The sequence below is a fragment of the Neopsephotus bourkii genome, unplaced genomic scaffold, assembly GCF_033783945.1.
Source record: "Neopsephotus bourkii isolate Nb327-2 ecotype Australia unplaced genomic scaffold, CSIRO-AGI_Nbou_v1 NB_1067, whole genome shotgun sequence".
NCBI classification, from domain to species: domain Eukaryota; kingdom Metazoa; phylum Chordata; class Aves; order Psittaciformes; family Psittacidae; genus Neopsephotus; species Neopsephotus bourkii.
In genome coordinates this window covers 2,828,528-2,855,997 of record NW_026901555.1, presented here as the reverse complement: position 1 = coordinate 2,855,997, position 27,470 = coordinate 2,828,528, and the positions used below count along the sequence as shown (strand labels likewise).

Sequence of the window (27,470 nt, the reverse complement as noted above, 5' to 3'; positions counted from 1 at the left end):
TAAATTCCTGAACAGGCAGAGCTGTGATGGCAGCCCAGAGCTCAAAATGGCCATTTGCTGGAGAGGAAAGGTGCCTCTGCCCTGGGAACAGGGAGAGCCCACGGCGCACTACGCTCACTGTGGGTCAATGCATCTCTGTGGCCTCAACATGCTGTCCTAATCTAACATACACTGCAGTAAAACTGGGCACCACGGCCTCTTGCAGCCCACGGAGTGCTCTGGTCTCTGACAATCCCAGCCCTCTTCAAGACAGGCAGTGCAGAGACACTGCCAGGGGGGAAGGAGTCTGGAACTGGGCTATTTGAAATCTTCTTGGTTTCATAACATTAACGAAAGCCTTTTCCAACAAATACAGAATTAAGCAAACCCACCGTTTGTGGCTGTGCCATTACCTAGCTGAAATCAATGAAAATCTTCCCAGCTTTCTTTTTGCTGAACATCAAATCTGTGGCTCTGACAAGGGCAATGATGGGGGCAGGATGGATGAAATACTCCTCAAGCCCACAGCACCGCAGCCAAGGGCAGGGGGTGCTGATGTAGCTCAGGGAGCAGCTGCTCAGGTGCTATTATAAACAAAAAAGCAACCCATCTTATCCCATTTCACAGCCAGTTTCCCTTGGAGGAGTCCATGATGGCTACTAATTAGTGCAATTACACTGTAACAAGCAAGGGACTACTTAGCAACCCTGAGGAAAGACTTTCAGACTATGTAAAACTACAGGGGTTTATTTGCTTTGCTCTGTTTGCTTCAGTCAGTAACACTCATCATTAAATGTTAAATAAAATCTTTCTTTAAAGTAAATCCTCTTCCACAGTAAAAGGACAATAAAGGAGGAAAGACATAAACCCGGGAGTAAATCCTGTGTTTTGCTCCTGGTGGCAGGAAACACATTTGTCCTTCTCTGTTCACTTAGGGATGATAAAATAGGAGCTCCATGAATTATGAGTGAGGTCTTGTGTTTCATGGAGAGCTTTGCAATGGGGCTGTGGTGCCTCATGCTCCTGTGGGAGACTGGGCTGGTGGCAGCAGCGCTGGTCACTGGGAAAGGATCAGCCTTGGGGAATTTTACATCTCCACATCAGTGCAAGCTGTCAGGATGTCATTTGGGTAAGAACGCTGTTTGAATTTTTAATCTGAGAAATTCCACATTAGAAACGGCTTTTGGACAAAGGAAGAACAAACCTTCAAATTCAAATCCAGGCACCCTTCAGCCTTCCCAAGTTTTACATGCAATCCCTGTTGTTGTGGTACCAGATAATGTATAAAACCAGAAAGGAAGCAGAGCTGGTTTCACAAGGGCTCTGGAACTTTGACAACTAAATCCCATGGTGCTGAATGGCAAGAAAACTTTAGTCAAAATTCTGAACATCTTACGGAAGGAGGGATGCAGCCTGGTTTGAACCCTGTCCTGATCCAGACCCAGCAGGGCACCAGTACAGAGCACTAAGGGAACAGATTAACTGACATTGAGTTATTGACAAACAGCACCAGCCTCACCTGTGCAGCAGCCTGTGCACAGGGTGCATTCAGTGAAGCAAGGGACATGGTGCCCTGGGAGAAGATGGAAGCACATGGGAGATGGGCATGGGCATGGAAACGAAAGGCTGGGGCATGAGGATGTGGTGCCCAGACCCAGGCAGATAACTGGCTCAGGCCAGGGATGGAGGAGAGCATGAAAGCAAAATTTTCTCCTTGCTGCAACAAGAACTGACCAAGGCAGAGATGGGAGAAGGGACAGCAGTAGAGGGTGGCTTGAAGTCTCAGCCAGGAGGGCCCTCACGAGTCAACAGACAAAAGGTAAAAGAAGCAAAATGTCATTGCCCTGTTGGTGTTGTTTTCCTCTGTAAAAACAATGCTTTAAAAAGTGTTTCTTCCCCTCTGATAACAAAGGGAAATGTTATACAAGGATTTCATTCTTATCCACAGAGCTTCTAGACAGGGTAGCCTTTCCCCTGGCATGGTAAACTGCCTCTCCAAGCTCCTCCTCCTCCAGGAGTAAACCCTTTTTTTAGAAAAGCAGCTTTCATTCTGTTTATTTTCTGCATTCATTTGTGATGGTGGTCTTTTATCAACCTGATTAGCACTGCGGAAACACCCGTCTCCTCTAAAAGGACCACCGAGTCTTGGTCACTGGGTGACATGGGCACTGGGTCTTTCCATGTGATGAGCAGCTGAGGGCTGCAAATGTATCTCAGAAATTGGAACAAATTCTCTACTTGAGCTGAAGTGCCCCATGCAGCCTTGTACCAGAAATGGAAATATTCATCACGACAGCAGCCTGAGGCACTGCTGCTGCTGCACCCTCAGACCTCAGAGCACAGCAGGGGCTAGAACACGACATCTGCGCTCCCTGTACCACAGCCTGTTGACAGCAAGTGAGCAGCGTCCAGGTGTCACACCCTGAGCCTCTCTGCAGCCCTCCTTGGGCACTCCAAGCAAGCCAACAGAGACCATCTGTTGTGATCTGCTCAAAGCACCCCTCTGTATTTTAAATCACAGCACTGGAGGTACCATTTCCAAGGTGGCTCGTGCTGGGATGCACACCCTGAGCTCCCCAAACTGCAGGGAAGTCCAGTTCAAAACTCTGTACTTTGGGCTCATCTGTACTTCTCACACACTGCAGAGTTTGTCCTGTATCAGTGACACACTGTACAGTTAAGTCCTGACCAATATGTAACTGGTGTATGTAATTAGGTATTTGCCATTGCCTCCTTGCTGGTGGAAGCTATAACTCATGAGTGGTTTTGGCCCATTAATAACTTCTTTCCAGGTTCCAAAAACTCCATGAAAAACTGGTTCAATTCACTTTCTAGAGGACACCTGGTGAACCAGTATGCCTTCCATCATGTTTCTCCAGTGTTAATCTGGGCATGAAATTTGGGTTGTAAACTAGAAGCTTTAGGACTAATCTGTAACTTCAGGCTGGACTCACAGCGGATGCCAAATGTCTGCTATAAGCCATTATGGTCCTAGAAAAAGGGAGAGTTGGTAGGAAGGAGATCAGGTCCTGATGCATCAGGATGGGTTAGCAAGAGCTTCCTGATGGGCACCTCTGAGGTGTTTTGGGGCCATCTGCAAGGAAATGCTTCATTACAGGCTTCCAAGGAGATACATGTGCTCTCAGGTGGGAGATGGGTCCTGTCCCTCTGTACATGAGACTTTTCAATCAAATGGAGCAGGGATTGTCTCTCACATCAGGAAAACCCTGATATCCCCAACTCGCACTAAATTACTGCAAGTTGCCTTTAGCTTAAAATAAAAGGAAATTAGCCAATGGTTATATTTTCATACCTGAGTTTATTTTATGTTGCTTTAGCAGATGCAAACAGCAGTTGATAGACTTAAGAAAATTGAATGGTCTATGGCAAAATGAAGAGAAACAAGAAATTCTGGAGAAAGCCAGGACAAGGCAAATCCTGCACTAGGTCAAACGGTGAAATGCTGAAGAAATCTCTTTTTCCTACTTAGGTTAGGTGGACTGCAAGCAGGGGAAGATGTCAGAGCACAGAGAAAGAAAGTTTCTGTATTCTCTATAAACTGATGTGAAATAATCACTGGACCAGCCTAATTCCTGCACACTGAGCTCATTCAGAGGACACCACTTTTCCCACCCCAAATGCAAAAGTAATGTCCTGAGACAGAAGGGGATTAAAGAATGTTATGGAAAATAAATCTTCCAGGTTTAAACCTATCAAACCACTTTCTCCATGAGGTGGGAGGATCCCAAGGTAGAGAACTTACCCAGATAAGACAGTCACTGGCTGGATGCTCCTGCCGCCTCACATTTGCTCAGAAGCTAAGAGAAACTGCTTGCTCCCTCTCCGAAGATGGTCAGAACTGCATTATGCACACTCTGCAGCAAGTTTCAGCTGGAAATATAGTCTATTTCCAAAATGAAATGCAGGCTCCTTTATTTTTACATAATGTATTGGCAACACATGGTATCTGTACCAGACTCTTTCCTCTTTGCTGCTGTTCTACAGGTAGCATCCTACTTTCATTATGAGCACAGGTATTTATTTGGTGTCTTTGGTAGAAGAAACCTTCAGAAAGTCTTTTGTGCACAAAAGAAGGCTTCAGGAAAAAAAATGCATAACCCTGGGGGATTAAATATGTACTTTTCTCCCCCCAGGAGCCACTTCTCAATCAGAAAAACAAATGACTACAAAAATAGCCTCCATGAGTCACCAAAAAAATATCAAAACTATCAGACAAGGGCATTATCAACACAGCTGGTAGCATATTCCCCAGCACATCCATTGTGGAGAACCTTTCAGAGCATGAACAATCAAAACCTGAACAGACAGCCTTGAACGATGCTTTGTAAAAAGCTTAATTGCAATCAGATTGACGCGATGCCAAAGTACCATCAACAATGGGCTGGTAGAGAGCAGGAGTTAAGTGGTGGTGCAACACAAATAATACTGCTTTGATTTGCCTAACACTGTCCAACTGTAAGTTTGTGCAACAGAAAAGCACACGGCTTGGCAAGATTAGCCCCGCTAATACGCTTTACTAACACAGTCCCTAGGAGAAAAGGACAGCGCAAAGTTTTGGACCTCAGCATGCATGGTAGCCCTGCACAAAGGCACACACCTCACTGAAGGAGTAGTCATGTTCGAAATAGTCTTCTTTTGGGTCAAGATACTCAATATCCATTGAGAAGGCAAAGGGGAACTGCAGGCCGTACCAGTTCCTAGGTACTGCAATGGCTTGGATGCTGATGAAGTTTGACATCCATCCTAGCATATTTCTTTCACCAATAAATTCTCTGAGCTTACATATTCTCTGAACAGCTATGCTGTTGTATGTTGTGATGCTGCAAAAAAGCTCCCGAGACAGTGAAGCTGCAGAGCAGGATTAGTTTTACTAATTTATCTATGTTTCCATTCTCACTCGGTGTCACTAGATGATCTTTAAGGTCCCTTCCACCCCAAACCATGGAGGCTGCTGCAGTGCTGAAGATGAAGGGAGCCTGATGGGGCTGTGAAGCAGCCAGCATCACCCTACAATCTGTGGCCCACCTGAAATCCTGCAACCCCAAGAACTCCTGCATGTGAAGTGGGAACCAGAATGCTGTGGTGGGGAGATCAATCTCCAAGCACTTCTAAGGGAAGCAGCTTCCCTCTATGGGGAGCGGGACCTAGATGAATGGAGTTTTCTTAGGAAAATAAAGAAAACAGGCTTCTTCCCACGGACAGGGATAGCCAAGGCAACTGCTCTGCGTTGCTGGCAAATGCAGGGCTGTGATGTGTGTGCCTTCTCCCCTTTCCCTACCACCTGCCTTGCAGGAAGAGAACCTGCACAGAAAGCTCACGGCCTCCTTGCTTGCAAGAACTCTTGTAAATCTGTGTATCAAAAACACAACTCAAAGATGTTATTAAGAACAGAAACTCGGTGTTCACTGCCCATCACTGTACTGAGGATTTCTTTCCAGTGTATGTGTGCCATGATTTTGTCTAGTTTTCTATTATTCAGCCCATGTGGGCTCTTACCGCTTCCCTCGGGAGTCTCCACTGAAGCCTAATAGCCTGCATTGTTAGAAAACGTTTCCTGATATTCAGCTGCTTCTTCCTTCTATTCATGCACAGCAGAATTGCTTCTGCCCAGTTGCGCCTTCGATTGTTTTAGGTGCTCCAGGCTCCTTTCAAACTCTGATTTTTTGCCATCAGAACACAGCCTTGTATTCACTGGCTCCTCATGTCCTTTGGGCTTGTTTTGTTGAAACTTAATATGCCTCTGAGGCTGTGCTCGGAGATACTGTCCCTGCTACTGAACGGGGAAGTCAGCCAGCACTGGCCCGCACTGGCTGTTGTTCTCTGCTTGCTTCATTAACTGCTCTGCAGTGGCTCTTCCTGACCTCTTAGCTCTTCATCCTTCCCAGTTTATTTCATACAATCACAGAATCCCAAGCTGGAAGGGATTTAAAGGGCTGTCTGGTCCAACCTTTCTTGGTGAAGTATGACCTAGACTGGTGCTCTAGCACCCTGTCCAGATGACTCTTAACAAGTGTCCAAGGTAGAGGAGTCCACCACATTTTTATTTGATGAAACTGAGTTTACTCCAGTAGAATACCAGCACGTAACCGATGCCATGTTACAGCCTGACTGCGGCCACCCCACAGCCCAGGGAAGCTTCATGGCATGAAATATGGGTATGGTACTATCTCTACTATGGCACTATCTCTACTAAAATAAAACAAGCTTCACCCCAAGAGTCATTGCTTGGCTATCACTAGGATTTAGCAAAAGAATAAACCAACCCTATTTCACCCACTTTTACCTAAAACCTTCTCAGCTGTGCACCATGGGAAGACAAAGGCAGTGGCTTCCGCTTCCCCTTGGATACATTCAAACATCACCCTCTACCACGACAGGAGTGGTGGTGCTCAGGTCTGAAATCAGGCTCCTCATCAGCTGGTGCAAGTGACAGCTCATGCGGGAGCCCAGCAGCTTTGCTGGAAAACACCTGCTCCGCTTTCCAAGGGATAAGATTTCGGCGTAACTGGTGCCTCTTGTCAAAACAATGGGATACGTTACAGCGTGTTTATTAAAGCGGGGACTCTGAAGCATGCAGAACTGAAAAGCAGTCCCTTTGAACTGGGTAAAAAGGATCAACGAGCCCAGCTCCCACACCAAATTAGGACGGAGCAAGTTTCTGAACTCATTCTGGAGGAGAGGATAATCAGGTGTTTGCTTCTCTTCTGCCTGAACTCCTGGATGCAGCTTCTGAAGGGAGGCACTTTGGTCATACAGAACTGGAAACTGCTCCACGTTATGGGGGAAATTACTAATAAGTGGGGAGTCTGCAGAACGAATCCCTTCTCCACTGACAACGCCACTACTGGGACACACTTGGAAGAGCCTGGTTAAATTACTGCAACACCTGAAAGCAAAGGGACTAAGGTTTACCTTGAGGCATGGAGAGGACACCATAGGACAGACCGACATTCTTGTAGCTTCTTGATGATGTTACACAGCAAAGAAAAGCAAAGGTTTAGGAAAATATGCACAGTTTGGAGGAATATTCCAGTTCAAGCACTTGGTGCCACCAGAACTTTCTGTTTGCCTGACCTAGCAAGCAGTATGAATTTCTGCTTTACTTTTTATGAAACGAAATGCATTTCAGCAGCTCATAATCTAACACCCTTGCTTCAAGTTGGTTGCATTTAATAAAGGCCGCCAGGACCCATGAGAATGCAAATGGTCACTATTGGATGGGTCTGAAAATCAGAGAAACAAATTACAGGTTGATGGGTTAATCCCATCCTTGCCCAGATGGACTGCATCCATGTTTTAGCAGTCTGTGCTCACTAGAAAGCAGCCAGCAGCGAGTGCAGCCCAGACTTTCTGGGCACTCGGTCGCTCCACTGGCACGAGCAGCACTTTCCCCTGCCCCCAAAAGATTTGATTTGACTAAACATTTGGAGAAGAAATATCCTGTCATTTGTTAGCAGAAAGTCCTTTTGGACAGGAAACTAATGGAACTTTAAGTGCTAGTAAATTAACAAACCAGCGTTTTTACATGACACGGCCTTAAAATTGCAGGGATAATGATTCAAAGGGGCACTTGTTTTTCTTTTTCTTTGCCATCTCTATACAGCATTTAAAAGTCTTCCTAAATGTATTTTTAAAATAACCCAGAAACCCCAAAGCAAAACAAACCAACCAAAAAACCCCAAAAGCAGGATGAGGTTTTTGCGTTTCCATTTGATTCCAAAGTGACTTTTTTATGGCTTTGTTATAAAACTCTTCAAAAAGGATTTCAAATGGAAGCACTGACAAGCCATTAAGCATTAGTAAACACTGCAGCATTAGTGAGCTCCTGAAGGGTTCTGCTACATCTGCTCAGGAATTCTCCTTTAAAGTCTTTTCCAGCACAGACTGTGGTTTCTGTAAAGTGACTTTTTTTTCCCCCTTTTTTTCCAGGAAAATGTCAGTATTACTGATTTTTTCCTTAAGCTTTCCTGGGGAATGTCTAGATGAAATACTCCATTCTCACAGAATTGAACCTGTTGGTTTAATCATCCGAAATGTTTCCTTTGGGGTCACCCAGACATTAACCTTATTCCACAGCAGCTGTAATCCTAAAGCCGGTGCTTTAAACGCGTGAGACCTGAGGAAGCTGTGGGCCTCATAGGATGAGCAAATGGCACAGGACATCATATGGAAGCACTGCAGACAGCCAGAATCTCTGCATACAGCTGAGTTAGCAGGCTCAAAGAGTTGGTATTTCGGCAACGTGGGGTCACCCACTTCCCCAGGCAGGGTGCCTAAACCACCCTGGTGCTGTAAAGCCACTCCTGGATGGTCTGTATTTACCACTGCAGCTTAAGAGAAGCTTGTTCACAGACTGCTCTCTATGGAAGGGAGAACCTCAAGGGGCCTCTGAACATCCAATATGTGTTGCCGGACCAGGATGAACTAAAGCCATGCAATATTTAGCTACTGAATGACAAATTAAGCCTGCTGTTGTAGAGCAAAGGAAGGAAGCCTCACCAATGAATAGAGGAGGAAAGGGAAAAGCTAATGTTGCTATCATATACATTCTAGTGACCTTTAAAATGCAATTTTTATTTGGTTTCTGCTCTTTGGCTCCTTTTGAGTGCTTATAAGTGTCCTGAAGTAAGACTCTCGGCACAATAAAGCATCAGTTGACTGAAACAGCACGTTTGACAGCAGCAGAATTAAGCGTTAATCACCTAGAAAGACAATATGCTAGTCTTCTGGGCAAAACTCTTCCTCAAATTCTGATATTCCTGCCTGGCTGAAAACAATGGATATTTCATATGCCCGTCCAAAAGCCACCAAACCACTGACACAACAGACAACCAAAACCAGAAGTATCGCATCACAGTAGGGTTTCTATGCACAAGCAGAAAATCTGAGTACTGCAAACAGGGGGTGAAACTTCTGCTTAAACATGTTATGCCTTCTCAGCAGCCGTGGTTTCCAATAAGATAACAGTCCAGTTTCCCTTGTTTTCCAAAATAACTCGAGATTACTGATGTACTGCCAATGTTTTAACAAGGAGAGTTCACTAAATCCCACCCTGTCCCAAGTCTAAGATGAACACCATGGGATCAGGGTGGGGACAGCAAACGAGTTGTGCAGAGAGGGGAGATGAAGAGCCGAGGAGTCTATTCATTGTTTTTCCATTTTAAAGAAAACACTTGTCTGTAACTGTAACCTAGAAGAGAGCAGCCACCTCCTTTTCTCGTGTTTGGCAAATAAACCTATGTTAAGGGCACTTTGTTGGAAACGTTTGTACTTTATTTGTTTTAAATAAAATAATACAGAGGACATTGACAGCACAGCATTTAGCCTGTTTAAACTGGTGTGGAGAAGGATAAAGGCCTACGTGTAGTGCTTTGTGAAATGTGCCTTGGAGGGGGGCAGGAATATATTGCTTTGGGGGCATTTTCTTTCTTCTCAGTACCAAACCTGTTTTATGTCCCATAGGGGAAAAGGGTTGGGACTGTTCTTTTCAATGATCTCTAGAGGCTACAGAGCAGCATCATGGGTGAACCTAGAGATTCTGCTTTTCCAGCTTCTTGTTTTGGCTATACTGGCAGAAAAAGATGCTCCTTTTTAAAGAAAACCAGGTGACTAAATAACCTGCTCACTAGAGATGCTTTTGAACCCTATAGCCACCAGGGACAGATACGAAGTTGGAACCGCTACAGTGGTTGAGAACTCTGTAAAGGGCAAAAATACCATTCCCCATCTCCTCTTAGGTTAGAGGCAACATTATAAAGAGGAGTTCCTGAGAGCCCTTGAAATTCATAACAGCTGAAGGCTTCTGCTAGGAGCGTTTAATTAAACCAATAACTCCAGAGAGAAAACAAACATCCCAGATAGGTACAGCTGCCTGGTTAAATTCCAATACCGCTAAAGTTGGCACAGTTGCCACATTCCGGCTACATGCTTTAATAAACACAGAAGTTTTGTTTTGTTTTAAGATTTATGCTGTATTTAATCTTCAAGGAGTTATCAGTCTCCTCTCTAATGGGTTTGCCCAGGGACTGATAGTTTTGAAGGCTGAGACGAAAGATGTTAATCTGCAAAGAGTATAGTTGTGCTCATTCTAATCTCTATCAGTACATTCAGCTTCAAACCATCCAAACTACATGTTTTTCCCTAAAAAAAGGCAATTTCAAATGCAGAGGTGTTGTTTAATCTGTCCCCACTGAGAGCACTCACACTCGCATAAGAATGGGCCCCGGGGTGTGAAAAGCATTATACCCAAGGGACCAGGATTTCCAAGCAGCCAGCCTGGAAACGCGCACAAACCATGAAGCTGATTGCTGTATGCAGGTTTCCTCGTTACACTGGTGGATTTTGCCTCTTGACCCTTCTGCCAGCCCGATGCTCACCCCACATTTGTACACAAGTAGTGGTGATGGCCGATGTCTTTGCCTATCCCTTCATCAGCCCTTCACAATTCATACAAATTGTCTATCACCTTTACCAGCTGAACACGGGAAACCGGACCTTTGACCATCAGGAGCAGGAAACATCTGCACCTTCACCATTTTCAATCCAAAGCCACGCTCGTGTTTTTATGTTTTATTAAGCTGCGAGCCCTCGGAGGATGAGGTTTTGCAGACTGGAGCTATGCTGTTACATGAGATATTCAGGAAGTTATTTGCATCGCCTGGATAAAAGCCTGTGGCAGCTGGGCGTGCTGCAGAAACGAGTCAGAGACCACTGCATCAGCCACCAGCCCAAGGAATAACATTAGTTCGAGCTTCACAATGAGTTGTTTACTGGCCTTGGCTGCCTGTGGGAACAGCCAAGACGAGCAGAGGAAAAGGAGAGACAAACACAATGAGAGCAAGACTCGTTAGGTGGGAGGCTGGGCTTTAGAAGCAGACACAGCGTTTCAAACCTATGGAACTAGAGAGGGCTGAAAAACAAATACAAGGGCATCGGCTGCTGCAGAGAGTAAACAGGCTGAGGCAAATAGGCCGTCTGCTGCCAGAAGATCCTCCTCCCTAGCTGAAGGGCTGATATTAAAGGTAAGAGATAAAAATACAAAGCTTTTAGCCAGCAGCGCTGCTGGAAGGCGGATTCACTGAAAGGCACAAGCAGCTCTCAGTGGGAGCCACAGAGGCGAGGGCAGCCGCGCTTCCCTGGAGTATCTGTAATTATGTCCCTACACGTTAAAAAGCCTGCAGGTTTTCCAGCAGGAACGTAGGGCTCTCACAGCAAACTGCTGGTGGACAAGAGTCCAGACTGTTCATCCAGCTCCTTCGAGAAGATTTAAAAGCAAAACAAAGCAAACCCCACACTGAAAAAGAACCCCTTTCTACATCTATTTAGATATTTTATGGGGAGCTTTGCAGAATCCTAGTTTTACCAAATACTTCCCTGATGCCTAGCTGCCCTCTCTCCTCCTCACTTTTTAATTGGAAGCAATTACAGTTCCAGCCGAGAAAGAGAAAAACCGGGATTTAAGCAGCTTCCCCCCTTCTCGCTTCCATCCCGGCGCGGGCACGCTCTCGCAGGCTGTGTCCGCCGGCTAATGGCTCAGGAAATCCGCGTTACCCATTGTCAGGCTGTCCTTAGGCTGCTAATTCTGCCCTGGGAGCTGCTGGACACGCTCTGGGAGGGAATACAGCCCCGCGAGAGGGACCCAGCAGAGACCCGGGCGCGGGGCGGGCTCAGGCGCTAATAACACCTCCCTGCCCAATGGAAAGCGTTTCCTATCGAGACCCCCAAGAGTTCCCCCTGCCCACAAACCCTGCCCAGACATTGGGCCCATTCTTGTGTCCCGTTTCCCAAGACATGATGGCTGCAGCATTCAGCAGTTTTGTTTCCTCCCCGAACAAAGGAAGGCAGACAACTGCCCGCCGCTTTGCAGCTTGAAGATGAACGGGTAAACTTTCCCAAAGCCGAGCACGCAGCTCTTCCGTGTGGGACTAACGCTGCTTGCGCTGCACGCACGAAAAAAGAGGATAAATGCGGGCTGTCAGGGAGGAATCGGGCTGAAATCTGCCGAGCCGTGGGCATGATCTCAGCCCCGGCCCCGCTGCCGTGGTAAGTTTGCGTTTCCTCCCTTTCTAACCCAGCAGAAAAGCATCCAGATTTAACGTCAGCTCTGAAAAAAAAGGATTGATTTCTGAAATCTGAGGGCTCAGACAAATCTGTGGGATAAAAGCCGGGGATGGGCTCGAGCTGTGCATTTCAATGGAGATTAGCGATGTTTTTTCTATACAGGCAGATCTCATTCCTCTGACTTGAGCTATGCTATGGGTGGGATGGGAGAGACAAATGTTTCTGTTTAAAGTGAGAAAGATGATCTCCAAGTTTTTGGAGAGTAATTACTGTGTGAGCTACTCCTCCAAACTCTTGCAGTGGCAATCATTATAATTCACATCACAGTTCTCATTGTGTCACTGCAGATGACAAGTTAGGGACTTTTCTACCCCTGTTGCTGGTTTCAGCTTTGTAAAAAGTATCTCTTGGTTAGGACTTTCTGTGTGCACTTGAAGTCAGCATCACATAGACACTAATATAAATTTAAGAAAGGGTTGTATATAAAAGTGACATGAACTTTCAGCTTATTTTGATAAATGCTTTCAGCTTCATGTAACGTGATCTGATTCCCAAAATCTTTATTAAAAATAGGGAATAAGTTATGTATTTTATACTGCAAAACTTCAAAGTTTTGTCACATGGGCTTTCATTTATGGCTAAAATCTACTCCTTCTAAGCTCAGTAGCAAAATTCTATGAAAAAAAACAAATACTGCTCTAAACAGATAGAAAAAACAGTGTCAGAAGTAAAATAAATGATGAACAACTTCATCTAACAGATAGAGCTGTCTGGAAAAAATAGGATTTTAACCCGATATAAGCCCACTACAGAAGAATTTGCAAGAATGGTTTGGGGGTTTTTAATGGCACTCCTTAATCTTTGTTTGAGAAAAGACAATTGTGTGGTTTTGCATTGCTTCCCTATATGAACACAACAGTAAAACCCAGAGGATGGGAAGAGCAAAGTTCACAGGTCGGTGATAAGGATATTCACCCCCTCCCCATAGCACTTTTCCATCTTCTCTTCTTCACTAACATTCTGAAAGCTAAAACAAAACAGGCAGGAAAGTAACCTTGGGACTTTAAGGGGTTCAAAGCCTCTGAATTTTAAAAGAAATTCCTGAAAAAACTGGAAGGACAGAGGTGGTCTTGGGTGTGTGTGTGTCTGAGCATACATTTCTCTTTAATCCTTCAAGACTAAAAATGAGACTCCTCCTTAACTGGGGTTATATCAGTTGATAAAAATCAGTGTCTTTCAAATTCTGGAGTTCAGAGCTCCGCTGCACACAAACTGAACTAATGCCCGGACACAGTGAGACAAAACAAATGCTAAAACCTGCACCTCCCAGATTTCTGAGAAGCAGGATCGAAACATTCACTGTGCCTGAGCACTGCAGCCAGTGCCAGAGGGAGGATGTGCTCCCAGCTGTGAGATGGTTGCTCTCCTCCAGCCTGTGACTTCATGACTGGAGCACAAGAGCAGGGATTAGGGCAATTTTACTCACACCTTGGGCCAGATGCTGGGGAAGAGGTTCACTGTAAGAAGTTTTGTTACCTCTGGAACACAGGGTGAGAGAAGGTTGGTTGCTGGGGAGAGCAGCGTGGCAAAGCAGTCTGGGACTCAGTTACCATGGTAGTGCTTTGGCACTTCAATAGCATGGCCGCTTGCAGCCATACGTGTTTATGCCAATGTTTGAGATGCATCTGTGCAGGCTGCAGCTAACTCTGGCTAAGGCATGTTTGAGTATCTGGGCTCTATTTATCCAAGTCTGTGCGTTGCTGGCCAGGTGTACACAGATGATGCAGTGCTCCCAGCCTGACGGTTCACTCAGTGCTCCAGGATCACTGGGCTGGGGTGGTGAGGATGGCTCCTGGAGCACACACCCAGCCTCAATAGGTCTTTCTAGGTCAAGTGTGCGTGCAGAGGCTCACTGCTCCTTCACACATTGCTCCTCCTCCATAAATAAGGATCCGATTTAGTCTCAGGGAAGGGGAGCCACCACCTTTTACAAAAGCCAAATTCTCTCCTTGAAAAGAGGAGCTCTTTATTCATGAGAACAGACAGTGGCTCTGCAAAACTTCCTCTAATGCACCATCTTCCCAGCTTGGTCCCATAAAAGGGGATAAAGATCCACATGCCTTGGAACCAAACTAGCCTTAGCTGACCCCAGCTGCAAGGAGAGTCTTCTGAATTGTTTGTAATGGTCTTGTTTTGTAGAAAAAGGGAAAGTCTCTTTATCTTGGCAAATGAAATCGAGGAACATTCATCAGTCCCTAAGCCCTGAGACAAAGTGCATGTTAGGAACAGTGCAGACTGCTTTCTCCGTGTGCAACATGATCTCATAATATTTTGAGTACCTATTATGCCTGTAAATAGACAACCATGACAGAAGCTCTTATTTTAATCAACTAATATTCCCATCTTCTACCCTAGCTTGTATTTGCTTTTATGTGGTAAATGGAAATTACCATATTTAGCACTAAGAGCATCTTCCCTTATATGATGCCAAAATACCATTCTTCTTCTCTCATCTCATTATTAGAAATCTGATTTCTAAGAAACCTCACTACAGAAACATCACTCACTAGCCGAGATCTTGTATTTCTGTGCTGCAAAGTAATTTCTTATTTAACACATTAGTGCACGCCTGCCCTCAACACATCCTTTTGTTACGTACTGCTGAGCGTTTTATACAGACCTTAATGTTTTTCTCCAGAGGGGAGGTGAAGGAAATGGCATGAAAACCCCAGCTATGCCTCCAAATTTCCTCCTGAGAAACATGCATTAAGGAGAGGGAGCCCAGCAGCTCTGGAGGGGGCTGTGCATCTCCAGTGCTTGGGGTCAGACCAGAGCAAACGGAACGAAGGCTGTTGATACCCATCCACCCATACTGCTGTCAGATGAGAGTTGTCCAGCCTTCCCTTTCCCCCCCCAAGAAAAAAGCCATTTGAGAAGACAAAGGCCTGTTTTGTCAACTCCCTCTGGTAAATAAATGCAGGGCACAGATTCTGCAAGGTCCTGAGCAAAAGAGTGGAGTGTGGATTCCCTTCTGCCCCCCTGTGCTTTGCACTGCGAGGAAACTGTTCGCACCTCCTTGCACCAAGTTTAGCTTGCAAAAGCTGAAATAGGTGTTTGTGCTGTGGTGCAGGCAGCTGGATGGAAGCTTGTGGTGCTAATGTATGCAAGGGGGAGGAAAAAAAAGCCTATAATTTCTGGATAAACAGAGCTGAAAGTTCAGCTCTCCTGCTTCAGCAAAGGGACTGCAGAGGAACCAGCCCGGAGCCACAGCCCTGGGTGAGAGCGGTCAAAGGAGGGCTTCATGCAGCTGCAGGCGCCTTGTGAGGAGCCAGTAAAGGCAACAAGGAGCCCAAAAGCCAAGCAATCACCAAGGAACCACTGGAAATTGTGTCGGAGAAGGAAAGAAAGGAAGCTTTTGGGGCAGGACGCTGACTGGAAAGTGTTTTGGAACTGTAAGCAAATAAACTGAGTCCTGTTGTTGGATTCCCCAGTGGTGCAGGGAATCAGGACTCTCATTTTCTACCTTTTTTTTTCTCAACCACACTTTGTAAATAAACAGGGCTACATCAAAGACACAGCTACCTCCATCACCAGCTTCTGCTCCTGGGCAAAAACAACCTGGTCAAACAGTGTAACCGTGCTTTTCATCAGCCCTTTTTTCTTTGCATCTAAATCTCTTTATTGGGATCTCCAGTGAATTGAGGAATGCCGTTATGAAGCAATGTCTCCTTAGACAGACACCTGAGGGTCAAAAAACCCAGCATTTCTGGAGTTCTCCATCATCAGATTGAGGTTTCTTTGCAACCAAAACCATTCCTCTTATGAGAATAAAATAATGTGAACTTTGCTGGGAAGTTTGGGATGAATTCCATTATTTCTGAGCTGTGGATCAGACCCTCCAAAGGCCACAGTAGATGGGGAAGGCCAAAGCACATCAAGGGTTAAAGGGGTGATGTAAATGGAGAGAGACATTCTCAGTGAAAACAAAAAGAGAGTCATGCCCTGAGGATCAGTGTCTGAATATGGGGTAAGTCCGTTCACCATTCTCTTCAGAAGGAAACATTTTAATTAGCTCAATACAAAACAGATACAGCACAGAGAAGTCGCCATGAGCAGGAAATGCTTTGTAAGTCTCAGAGGACAGTTAGGAGACAACGGCAGTGCTGACCGGTAAAAGGGGAAAAAAAAGGGAAAGAAAAAAGGAGAATGCCTTTAGGATTGGGTCTGATAGGCTCAGGTTTCCAGTTCTCTGCTCCATCTTGGAACGGAATGGAACTGGGGTCCTGCTGCAGTTCGTTTGCTGACTTCAAGGCAACAGAAAGCGGCTGTTGAACCTGGAGGGTCTGAGAGAGCAAAATCCACCCCAGGCAGGGAGGAAGGGGTGGCTGGTGCGCTCCCACTTAGTTGTAGCGGGAGCCCAGGGTCACTCTTGGTGGCTGAGTGAAGGGAAGTGCCTTATGGGCTCCTGTGGTTTGTTTTGCTCCTGTCAGAGGATTTGAAAAGCAGACAGTGAGACCTGACTGACACGATCACAAGTAACTCAGGGTTTCACCTTCCCACCAGGTGCAGAAGATGTCATTACACCCACAGCAAATACTGCGGAATGAAAGTACCCATGGTACTGAAGACCCTTGCACAATAAGCGTCAAAGCCATGAATAAGAGCCTTCCTGCCTTGTCTTTTATGCTAATCATCAGAGAACGTCTCCCTTTTGCCCAGCATACTGGCTAGGCATTCAGTTTGATAAAACCCAGGGAAGAATAGCTCTTTGAAGCTACAGAAACCTTTGCTGGACTTCAAAGTCACACTTCTGTCTACTTCTTTCCTACTGTTCTCGAATACATCACTTAGGATTAGTAAATGAAAGAGATTAAAGCATTTCTACTTTCCTTCAGTTCATATAGTCAGCAGAGCTTTGTACACAGGCAGCTGCTTGTTTCCTCACTGTCTAATCACACTCTTTCCCCTGGTTCTACGCCTGAGGGAAGAAATATGGGCAGAGGTTACTGCAAAAACACAAGAAGCTGTAGGGAGGATAGAGAGCTCACACAGCAATTAGGTTGGTTTAAAAGACAAACTGGGTATCCCGAGCCATTTCCAATCCTCATCCATTTCCCTGCAGCAGCAGCAGCCGGGTCGAGCAGCACCTGCCATCGCTAGTGCAGCTTGCGTTAAACCCATGCTGCTGGCACTGGGAAAATGGAGCCAGCATCAGTGAGCAGCACCGTTGCTGCTTTATCAGCTTTAAAAAGGGGAAAGCCAGGTACTGGATTCCCCCAGACTGGAGGTTTGTTCTTATAACCACTTTCAGTTAATGCTCTCAAAGTTCTTTCCAACCAAAATCAACTAGTGAAACTTCTGTTGAAAGCAGAAAGAGATCCCTTTGCAGGCACTGAGCGGTGAAGCAGAGGGGAACTTGGTGGTGAGACTGTTTTGTTGTGCTCTCCATGGCTGCTTTGCTTTCTTTGAATTCAGATTTTGTGGTTTTCAAGTGAACACTTGTAAGCCTTTAGAAAGGACAGTTCGGTGGTCATTACGATTGCTCATTAGCGCGGCTCTAGTATCGTCAGAAACATTTACTTTTTCAGGTAGAAAAAGTTCCTTGTGTATCTGTTAAGTCTATGCAGTATATCTCACCTTACCTAGAGTACTCATACCAATCCTATAGTCTTATGCAGAATTACCAGCTATGCAAAAATCTTCCAAGAAACCCCAAATAATCTTCCCCCCACTCCCTAACAAAACCTGTTCTGAGCCTTCTGCATAATTAAAGTGGAATGAAGGGACAGAAATAAAACTCAACACATTGCAGAAATGACAGTTTGTGGTTGTAAAGCCATAACCCTGGGCTCCGTGGTGGAAGGGAGTTATGCATCGTGCAATCATTGTACTGAGTAACAGGGAAGTGAAAAACCACTAATGAATGTCATTTTTGCAGAGAGAGGGCATAAAGCACATGCTGTGCCCAAGGAAAGTACTTATTTATTTCTAAGGTCGGAGTCTGAGACTGTATGCAAGCACAAGTGCTGCCGTAACCTAGAGACATTTCTGGACAAAACACAGAAAACCCTCCAAGCCCCCAGCATCCCCAGCCTTTTGATCCATCAGTTTTTGGCTTCTGTACCTATAAAACCTTCGTGTTTTAACGATAGCTTGAATACACATAATCTAGGATGAGATCCTTCAGATTTGAAGGGGTTTCACATTTGGTCTATATCAGAGCTCACAAGAAAAGGCTTTGCAGTGGTTAGTTATTTAAATGAACACACAGAGGATGCCCTACATATTCAGACTGATAAAGTTACATTCATCTTACATCACATCTGAGAAAAAGAAAATGTGAAGATGCTAGAACGTCAGTCCCAAACTCCCCACTGGTTTTTCTGACCTCAGTTTGACGGATGTATATGAAACAGAAATAGGGGACTTAATGAAATCACAGAATCTGATTTTAAAGTGTGCTTTTTACCTGTACTAACAAGCAGTTGGTCTGAATTAAGCCAGAAGCTGGTTGTTTTGAAGATTTCTTGGGGTGCTAGGAGGGGGAAATAAAAGAACTGTAAACAGGAAACTCATGCACCATAGGAAGCAGTGCATAGTTTTCCTTTATTTTCAATACACAGAGAACACTACAACAAAACGCAAGTGGGAGCAAACCCTGACAGCAACTCTGCTGAACCCCACTTCAGAACTAGGAAGAGCACTAGTGACAGGCTGTATGTTCTGTTACAGTACCACTAACAACAGCTAGATACACTCCTCCCGTCATGTACCACCCCCTTCATAGGTACAGGATTCAGAGTTTTGGCCTGCCTGATGTACCCAACAGTAAAGTGTTTTTCTTTATATTCACTTAACTCAGCATTTTAAAATGTGTTGCTAGTGTTTCCCCAGCAAGTAAATAGCAGTGGTGAACATGGTGTACAAGGAAGTGCATCCTATTGCTTTAATCCTTAGTGTAAAGAAAGGAGAGTGAATTTTGCCTTCAGAAAACTGAACCTGTAGGCTCACGCTACAGAATTTGAAGCCCGTGGCTGAGTTTCAAAGGAACTTGTCAGCTTGTTTAAACACCTCAGCATTAGATAGGTAAACAACACAGCCCTGTATTTTAAGGACCATAACTTAGCTAGACAATTGCTGGCAAGCAATTCCCATAGACTTACATGCCAGAAAACCTGGTGTTTGACCTTGTGTCTGTCTGATGCAGAGCAGGGAAAAACCAATCAAGTGATTGAGCGTCTTTTCTCCTGTGTAACAAGTATCTGGGTCAGGCTGCTGGCAAAGACTCCTTATGTCAGTAGTAAAGGTAACACTTCAGAGCCACCTTTCAAACCTGCTGCGTCAGGCTGTGTTTTGAGGAGCAGCCAAAATCCTGGGCTGTGTGTGCAGATTGAAAGCGGGGTTTCCATTGACCTCCCAGACACATGGGTATGTAAAGTTTCAGGGACACCCAATCCCTCTCAAACCTGCCCAGTGCGGATCCTGACATGGAGCCTGGACCAAGAGAGTCTGGCACACCTGGTTTTTACACACCACAGAAGAAAAGGGTCTGCTTATAAAGGTTATATTTCAGCATAAACAAAAATTGCTCCTGATGGAAATAACATGCAGTCTCTTTCTTTACTGGTAGGGAGTTACAAGCCAAGAATTCAATGCACTAGGCTGAGGGTTAGGCTAAGAGGCACAACTATTCCTGTTGGAGCTCCTAAGTTCTTGCTTAAGCACTTTTCAACTTGTGAGACCTTCAGTTTAGATTATCATGTATTCAAAGAAAGCACACTTTTGAGATTTTACTGTCCTTTTCATAGGTTTAAATGTTTGATACCTTTTTAAGGTCATCTCACAATAAAGTTAATTTAGCCACAAATTTAGTGGGAAAAACAGAGATGAACACAAAAGGACAAAGAGGAACAAGAAACATTTTGTTTCTCTACACCATCCCTTTCCCTATTCTGCCTTTCCATCCCTGAAGTCCTGTACAGTTTGCATGATGAAGCATCAGCTTAGCTGCGCTGTAGAAAAAGCTCTAACATGGGACTGGTCTCCTCTGGCATTGCAACATGATTGACAGCAATCGGATAAGGGCACATCTATTTCTGGTTTGAACATTTACTGATGCAGGATATCATTGAAAATATGTAACTCTAAATGCACCTAAAACAAAAGAAAACTTTACTAAACTGGGTGAAGATCACGCACCAAAGGTACCTATGAAAATCACAGAGAATTCCGTTAGATCAAGGCACACACACTGGCAGAACAGCAAACCAGCACAAAGCATGACTTTAGTGCACCAGTCCTGACACCGCCCCAGCCTGCAGAGAGCAGGAACCTTCCCCTCCAGGGGAGACATACTAGTTCCAAGAGGTCTTTTTGGATGTCAGAAGGTTCAAGTCATTTGAAAGTCATCCTTCCGAGAAACAAGGTTTGGGGATCCTCCCTTCCTGCTATTTCGCTTTGTGTCCAGCTAATCTGTGAGGTGCAAAGGCGAGGTGCCTGGGACACGGTGCTGGATTCTGTACAGCCTGTGGTTGTCCAGGCACTCCCAGGGGAGGGCAGAATTTGCACCTTCCACCTGGCAAAGCCATGGCTATTACATTTTTCTCAACACTTGACATTTCACCAGCTGACTCACTGACAGCCTGCATGCAAGAACAATTGTCAGTGTGAGCCTTTCCAGTAGGAAAACATATGGAAAACATTTGGTTTTGATCAGTTTGCATCCCAAATTGTCTCGATTCCATGCTTTCTTCTCCAGTTTATTTATGCGTTGCCATTTAACACAACCCAGTTACATGTTTGCTGTTGAAACTAGGTTGTCAGAGTATCGCTTTCTGGAAAGGATCCTACTCTTCACAAAGGTTTCATCTCTCTAAGTTACTCCATAGTTGTAGCTAGTAAAATGTTTTAAATCAGAAGAAGTTTGCAAACTTTGTTTTGTATTTGGTTTCTTGTAGTTTACGAGGCAAAGGTCCTTCCCTTTATTATCCAGCTTTGCTCCACATTTCCAGTATGATCTAGATGATCTTAAGGTCCTTTCCAACCCTAACTGTTCTGTGATTCTGAGATGTACCCACTGCCATGCCCATGTTCCAACTCCTTGCTGTAGTGAGGGAGGACTTGTCCTCCTGTTCAGACTTTGAAAACAATACTTAAACACCAGTAAGAGAACATCAAGATAGTTCAGAAAGCACCTCCTGGCAGCAGACAGTGTGCTTGCTTCAAGTCTACAGTCTCTAAAGCTTGCTGAATTGGGACAAAGTGTTACAAGAGTGTTAGTTTTTGACATTCCCAAATTTCAGGTTCTGAACCTGGACAGAGTAGAAATGAAGCTGCCAGTGTAGCTTAGAGAAGTCCTTTCTGCAATGTGTTTTACATTTCCCAAAAAAAAAGAGTCTTTTTGAAAGTAATGACATTTTTGCAGAAATTTAAAGGAAAAAAGCACATTTTCCTGAAGTGGCAAGCATCATTTTGCAAAGTATCTTTGAAAAACATTTTTGAAATACACTCCATTTTTTTCAAAGTGAAAACATGGAAGGATGCTCCCATTTTCAAGTAGAAACATGGGAAACCAGCACATTGTTAACATAGGTCTGGGGTTTAAAACTTTTGCTCAAAAAAATGTTGAAAGAGACCATAGAACTTTCAATTTCTGCACAGTTAAAAGCCAACACTAAAACTTTTGGTTTCTTTCTCCTCTTGTTGCAAGTTTAGGTGAACGTTTCAGACTGTCGGGTGCTATACCTGGGCAATTTTGTGGGTCCATGATTTAATTTCTTTCCAAACATATTTGGCCAAGTCCATCTCAAATTTTAAAGAGAAATCTTTCCAAGCGGAAAGTTGGAATTAGCAATTGCCCTCCCCCCAATAGGAAGATGAGGGAGAGACGGGGGAAGGAAAGGAAAAGTTGAATACAGTAACTGCTGTGTTCAGCTTTGAAAACCCCAATAATAGTGGAATTTATAAATACTACCTTGAAAACTAATTGGTCCTGTTTGCATATGTTCAATTGGAAAGGAAAGAACACATGGTCTCTTGCACAGCCAGTTTCAGTGATGGCAGGTTCCAAAACTGATGGCATCTTTTTCTCTCCTTTAGGATGAAAGGACTTGTGACAGAGACACGGTAGCAAGGTGTGGAGCAACCTTCCTGGAATGCGTTTCTTCAGGAAGAGAAGAGATCACTGCTGTATTTTATGGATGTCACTGAAGTAGACTTTGAAGTTCTTTGGAAACACATCACAAACCTGGCATGGGAAACCACAGCAACAATCATACCTGTTTGATAGATGATTCCTTTAAGTACAACTTGTATGGAGCTGTGTACAGTGTGGTCTTCATCCTTGGTTTGATTACTAACTGTGCCTCCCTCTTTGTTTTCTGCTTTCGGATGAAAATGCGAAGTGAAACAGCCATTTTCATGACAAACCTGGCGGTTTCAGATTTGCTTTTTGTGTTCACTTTGCCCTTTAAAATTTTTTATAATTTCAACAGGCACTGGCCTTTTGGAGATAGCCTGTGCAAGATCTCTGGTACAGCATTTCTCACTAACATCTATGGGAGCATGCTGTTCCTCACCTGCATTAGTGTCGACCGTTTCCTTGCTATCGTCTATCCATTCCGATCTCGCACCATTAGGACCAGGAGAAATTCTGCCGTAGTCTGTGCTGGTGTTTGGATACTGGTCCTCAGCGGTGGAATTTCGGCTTCATTGTTCTCCACAACCAACATTTCCAACACCAGCACAACCTGTTTTGAAGGTTTTTCCAAAAGTATCTGGAAAACCTATCTGTCTAAGATCACTATATTTATTGAAGTGGTAGGATTCATAATTCCTTTGCTACTCAACCTTACATGCTCTTCTTTAGTTCTCAGGACTCTCCGGAAACCTGCCACCTTGTCCCAGATTGGGACAAACAAAGAGAAAGTATTGAAAATGATAATTGTGCACGTGGCCATTTTTGTTGTGTGCTTTGTGCCTTACAATTCCATACTCTTCTTGTATGCTCTTGTGCGCTCCCAAGCAATAGCAAATTGCTCCTTGGAGAGGTTTGCGAGGACAATGTACCCAATCACACTGTGCATTGCAACAATGAACTGCTGCTTTGACCCATTCATCTATTACTTCACATCAGAATCCTTCCAGAAGTCCTTCAACATAAAGACCCAGATGAAAATGGATTCTCTTTTCAAGACTGAGACAGCTCTAACAAAGACTGCGCTACCAGCACCACAGGATGAAATGAGTGACCAGGCTATTACAAATGGAGGAGACCCAACATCTGAATCTCATTTCTAGTAAGATGTTTGCACATTGAGTTCTCCCCCATTAACTTTTGATTAACACCACGTGTGAAATAGTTGTTTCAGAATATGTGGGTTCACACACATGGTGTGAATGAAGTTGCTGGGGGATAACTACACAGGTGAACAAATCCTTAACACTGGGATGGTCCCATCACATGCAACAGCTGAACATGAAAGATAAGAATCCCAATGGATCTCCCTTTGGAGATCATTGATAGGTAACAACACATGTGCCAACTGAGGAGGGAACAGAATAGCTTCTTTAAGCAGAACATGCCAACATTTGGCATTTTTTCCCCCAGCAGTTTACATGGGACAAGATGGGAAATAGAAAATTTAATTTTCTTGATATCTGCCAATATTTCATGCCTTCTGGAAATGCATCATCATATATTAACACAATAACTTCACACAATATGTATGTTTGCTTTTAAAGACATAATAAAAGCTTTCGGCTTTTCCTTATTTCACTGCAAGAGTATACCTCCTGATTTTGCAAGGTACAAGCATGCTGAATTTATTATGTGGAGAGCTTTGAAGTGTAAACAATTGTTTTGAAAGTAGGCAAAAATGTTGCTTGGTGATAGAAGAGAAAAATAATGAGAAGAGTATTTTGGAATAAGAAGTTTCGTCTTTGTCAGATTAAGCTGTCAATTTGTTTTAAATGCCACCTCTAGGGAGGAGTAAAGGGCTCATTGCTGCTCTGCTGCACCTGGGCCTTTATGTCCCAGGAGATTTTATATGACTGTTTCTGGAAAGGGCTAGACTATGAAGTCAGCTGAAAGACAGGGCTTGAAACCCCAGAGTCCTTACGAGGACAAACCTCTTCTATGGAAATTGAGTGCAGCTGAGGGGGGGCAAGAATTAGAGTGCTGACCTCACTGAAGAGCTTGTCTGGATACAGACAATTGGTGTCAAAGCACCCAATTAAGAGAAGATCTTTAAGTGATTGCTTGCTGGTTTTCTCTATACAGTCAACTAATTAAACTACAAGGTCTCAGAAAAGCTCCAAAAGAAAAGTAAACCAAGCCCCACTCTCAGTTACAGCAGCATTTTCTTTTTTTCATCATTACATATCCTGCTTTTCCTTTTATATAGATTATAGAAATACATGGAAAGTTATCTGCCTATATGTCATTGAGCTTTACTAGATCTTTCATTTCTTTAGCCATTGATTCATATTTGAAGCTGTACTGACCTTAACATTCTGAAGTGTAACACAAATGAAAAAGACAGCTTAACTTGAAAATGTATGAAGCTCCAAAGCAGAAATTTTTCTACTGGAAATGCAGGTCAGTAATCTACATTTTTTGACCCATTCATCCAGATCAATAATCCACCTTTCCCATTGTACAGCATAAAACTACTTCTAGGACTACACTGCCCCCCAAAAAGAGCCAGAAAAAATATTAATTGAACAGATGTTTTCCACTCAACTGTTTGTCTTAAGTCTCTCAGATCAAGCCTCCTGAGATACTGAGAGCTGCTCATCAAATTTGATCACTGCTTAAAGCAGCAGAGGCTTTTAAAGTCTGCAAAAAGTGTTAATGCTTTGAAGGGAATATTTATTTAGCACTACATTCACTTTTTTATTCAAACTCAGTTGCTTACCAAGGCTTGGACAAGCCCCAGAGATCATTCACCCAAATGACTGTTGCTTATCTAGTGCCCCTTACTTTTGGCTCTTAATGCAGAAAATTTTATGGTCAACTCATCATATGCAGGGAGTATGAGAGCAACCAAACTATCCAATCTCATCTTTAAATTATCACTGTATTTACTAGAAACTTGCATACAAGACTGGTTTAGGAAATCTTTTGCTGTATATTAAACCCTCAAACACCACCACTTTGGAGCAGAAAAAAAACATGAAAACAAGACCAGATCATTCAAACTACTCAGCGAAACGAGGCAGATGTGGCAAGACAGGGCACAGTCAATTACAGTGAATTTGTCAGCATCTGGGAAAAGTTTAACTCAAACAGAAGCAATGAGCTGTGTTTGAAAAAGCATCAGTGTTTGCCATTCAGCCATATGCGAAGTGAAAGCCAGTGCCATGCCCCTTTCCTTCCGTGCAGGCCTGAAGCAAAATGCTTTGAGGGCTTTTTAAAGTTTGTATTTCCTTTGGCTGATGAGCCCGTTTCAACACTTGCCATAAGATGTATACATTTCGCAGAAGCTGTTTCCGTGACATCGGATGGAAATGCAAAGTGAGGCAAGAGGGATTTTACAGGCTTTGATACAGGCAGGGTTTTGTGTATGCAGCAAAGCATCCTTTGCACCACAGCACTGTCAAGGGGGGAAGAGGGGGTGGTGAAACCATCAACAACTGACACATTCTAAGCTGTGTGAAGGAAGTGGGGCACCTTCCACTGCCCTACCATTAACTGGCTGTTAAAAATTGCACTTAATGAGAAGAGAGCTCCATTTTTGGAGATGGGAGAGAGGACTGAGTGGAAGGATTCACTAAACAGCTAAGATGTGTTTAAAACAGTCTTCCTGTTTGCAAGCAAATTGCATGGAACACCAGTAAGTGCTCTTCTCCAAGGCAAAGCCCTGTATTATTTCAGCTTTGCAAAGAGATTAGAAGCCTGTTTACACGCTCACTCTCAATGGACAACATATAACTGTCAGCTTGTAAATCTTCTGTTAAAGCTGCTTGTTCCCACTTGCAAGCAAGAAGCAGATAGGTGAGATTCCTGAGTGACATCGAGTTTTAGAAGCTGGATTGTTCTCATGCACATGGTGGATGCTCACTCGCTCTATGTGAGCAAGGGCAGAATATGGCAGAGGAATCTCTCATTGCAAGAATCCTGGAGGACCTTCTGCTTTGCAGACCTTCCTCCAGTTAAATCCAAGGGAAGAGAAATCACACCTAACCTAGAAACCACTGCCTAGGCTTTCCTATGAACATGCTAAAGGAGAGGAGGGAAAGAACTGCGTGTGACTGGACGACCTCCAGGCTGTACGTACACAGCTTGACTGTAATCTGAGCATAATGGGTGTCTTTTTCTAAGTGAAACTACTGCCAGTGCTTACAGATCTGTTTGCAGTTTTATAGGGCAAGAGCTGCGGTCGATATTCTCACATAAAATGTAATACTATCATCATGTGCCAAAACGCTAACTGAAAAGATTCATTATTTTGTAATTTAATCCCTTATAAATTATATGGAGATCATATGTTGACTGACACTCACATCTGGGAGGACAGTTCTTGACTAATCTTTTTTCCCTAGGTCAGGTATACCAAGTAAATGCTCTATGGTTTGTGTACAAATAACCAATTATGCATTCAGAGGGAGGAAAAGTAGTTTCTCAGATGTTGGTAAAGCCAGCTGGAAGGAGTGATGGTGGTAAAGGAAAAGTGGATTCACAGTTTTTCTGGCCGAGGTGCAGCTGAGTGTTCCTGCTCCCATCTGACAAAGGGCTATTGTCAAGCAGCACACACCGGAACTATGAGTTTAAAAGCAAAAATCAAGTCAGTGTCTTTACCTCTCTGAAGCTGAGAGACAGGACTCAGCAATCCCCTTAGATGTTAAACACACAGCATTTAGCAAGGATTTCATTGCTCCCAGCCAGCTCACTTTTCCTATTCCCAGTCCTCCATATGCCATTCATTCGCTGTGAGCTCACCGCAAGCTTTGCAACTCGTTTCCCAGCTGGGAAGCTGACGTTCTGAAAGGCAATATGAAATGTCTCTGCCCAAACTCACCTTTGTGTATGCACACCTATGCAAAATGCCACAGCAGCCTGAATGTTCATGGTAGATGTTATGACAGGAGGAAGCGTTACTGTATTAACCCATCCCTGGTGGTGTTCAAGGTCAGGTTGGACAGAGCCTTGGGTGACATGGTTTAGTGTGGGGTTGGAACTGGATGATCTTAAGGTCCTTTCCAGCCCTAACTATTCTATGATTCTGTTACAGGCACCATGAAAGCCTGCTCTCCTGCAGTAGGCTTTTCTCAGTAACATACCAGGCTGTACATCAGATGCAATGTGCCAAGTGTTTGTGGGACAGGGTAAGTCTTCACCAGCTTTGCAGAATCAGTGCTAACTACCCCGGCTCAGGTCTGTGAAAGGCAAGGGCAAGGAGGCAGCACAG

At 44.2% G+C, this 27,470-nt stretch overlaps 1 protein-coding gene and 1 long non-coding RNA gene across 3 annotated transcripts in view; one reads left to right on the top strand and one right to left on the bottom strand.

Moving 5' to 3' along the window:
- LOC133216870 (uncharacterized) overlaps window positions 1-27,470 on the bottom strand; it is a 51,531-nt gene that overhangs the window by 13,735 nt on the left and 10,326 nt on the right. The window lies entirely within an intron of this gene.
- Window positions 10,683-23,842, top strand: LPAR4 (lysophosphatidic acid receptor 4). Of its 2 annotated transcripts, none has more exons than XM_061361936.1 (2): window positions 10,683-11,021; window positions 22,159-23,842. In XM_061361936.1, the coding sequence occupies exon 2, from the start codon at window positions 22,312-22,314 to the stop codon at window positions 23,356-23,358; it is 1,047 nt and encodes a 348-aa protein (XP_061217920.1). In that variant the 5' UTR covers window positions 10,683-11,021; window positions 22,159-22,311; the 3' UTR covers window positions 23,359-23,842. The 2 variants fall into 2 exon arrangements, with proteins under 2 accessions (XP_061217920.1, XP_061217919.1); XM_061361935.1 differs by lacking the exon at window positions 10,683-11,021 and adding an exon at window positions 11,558-12,042.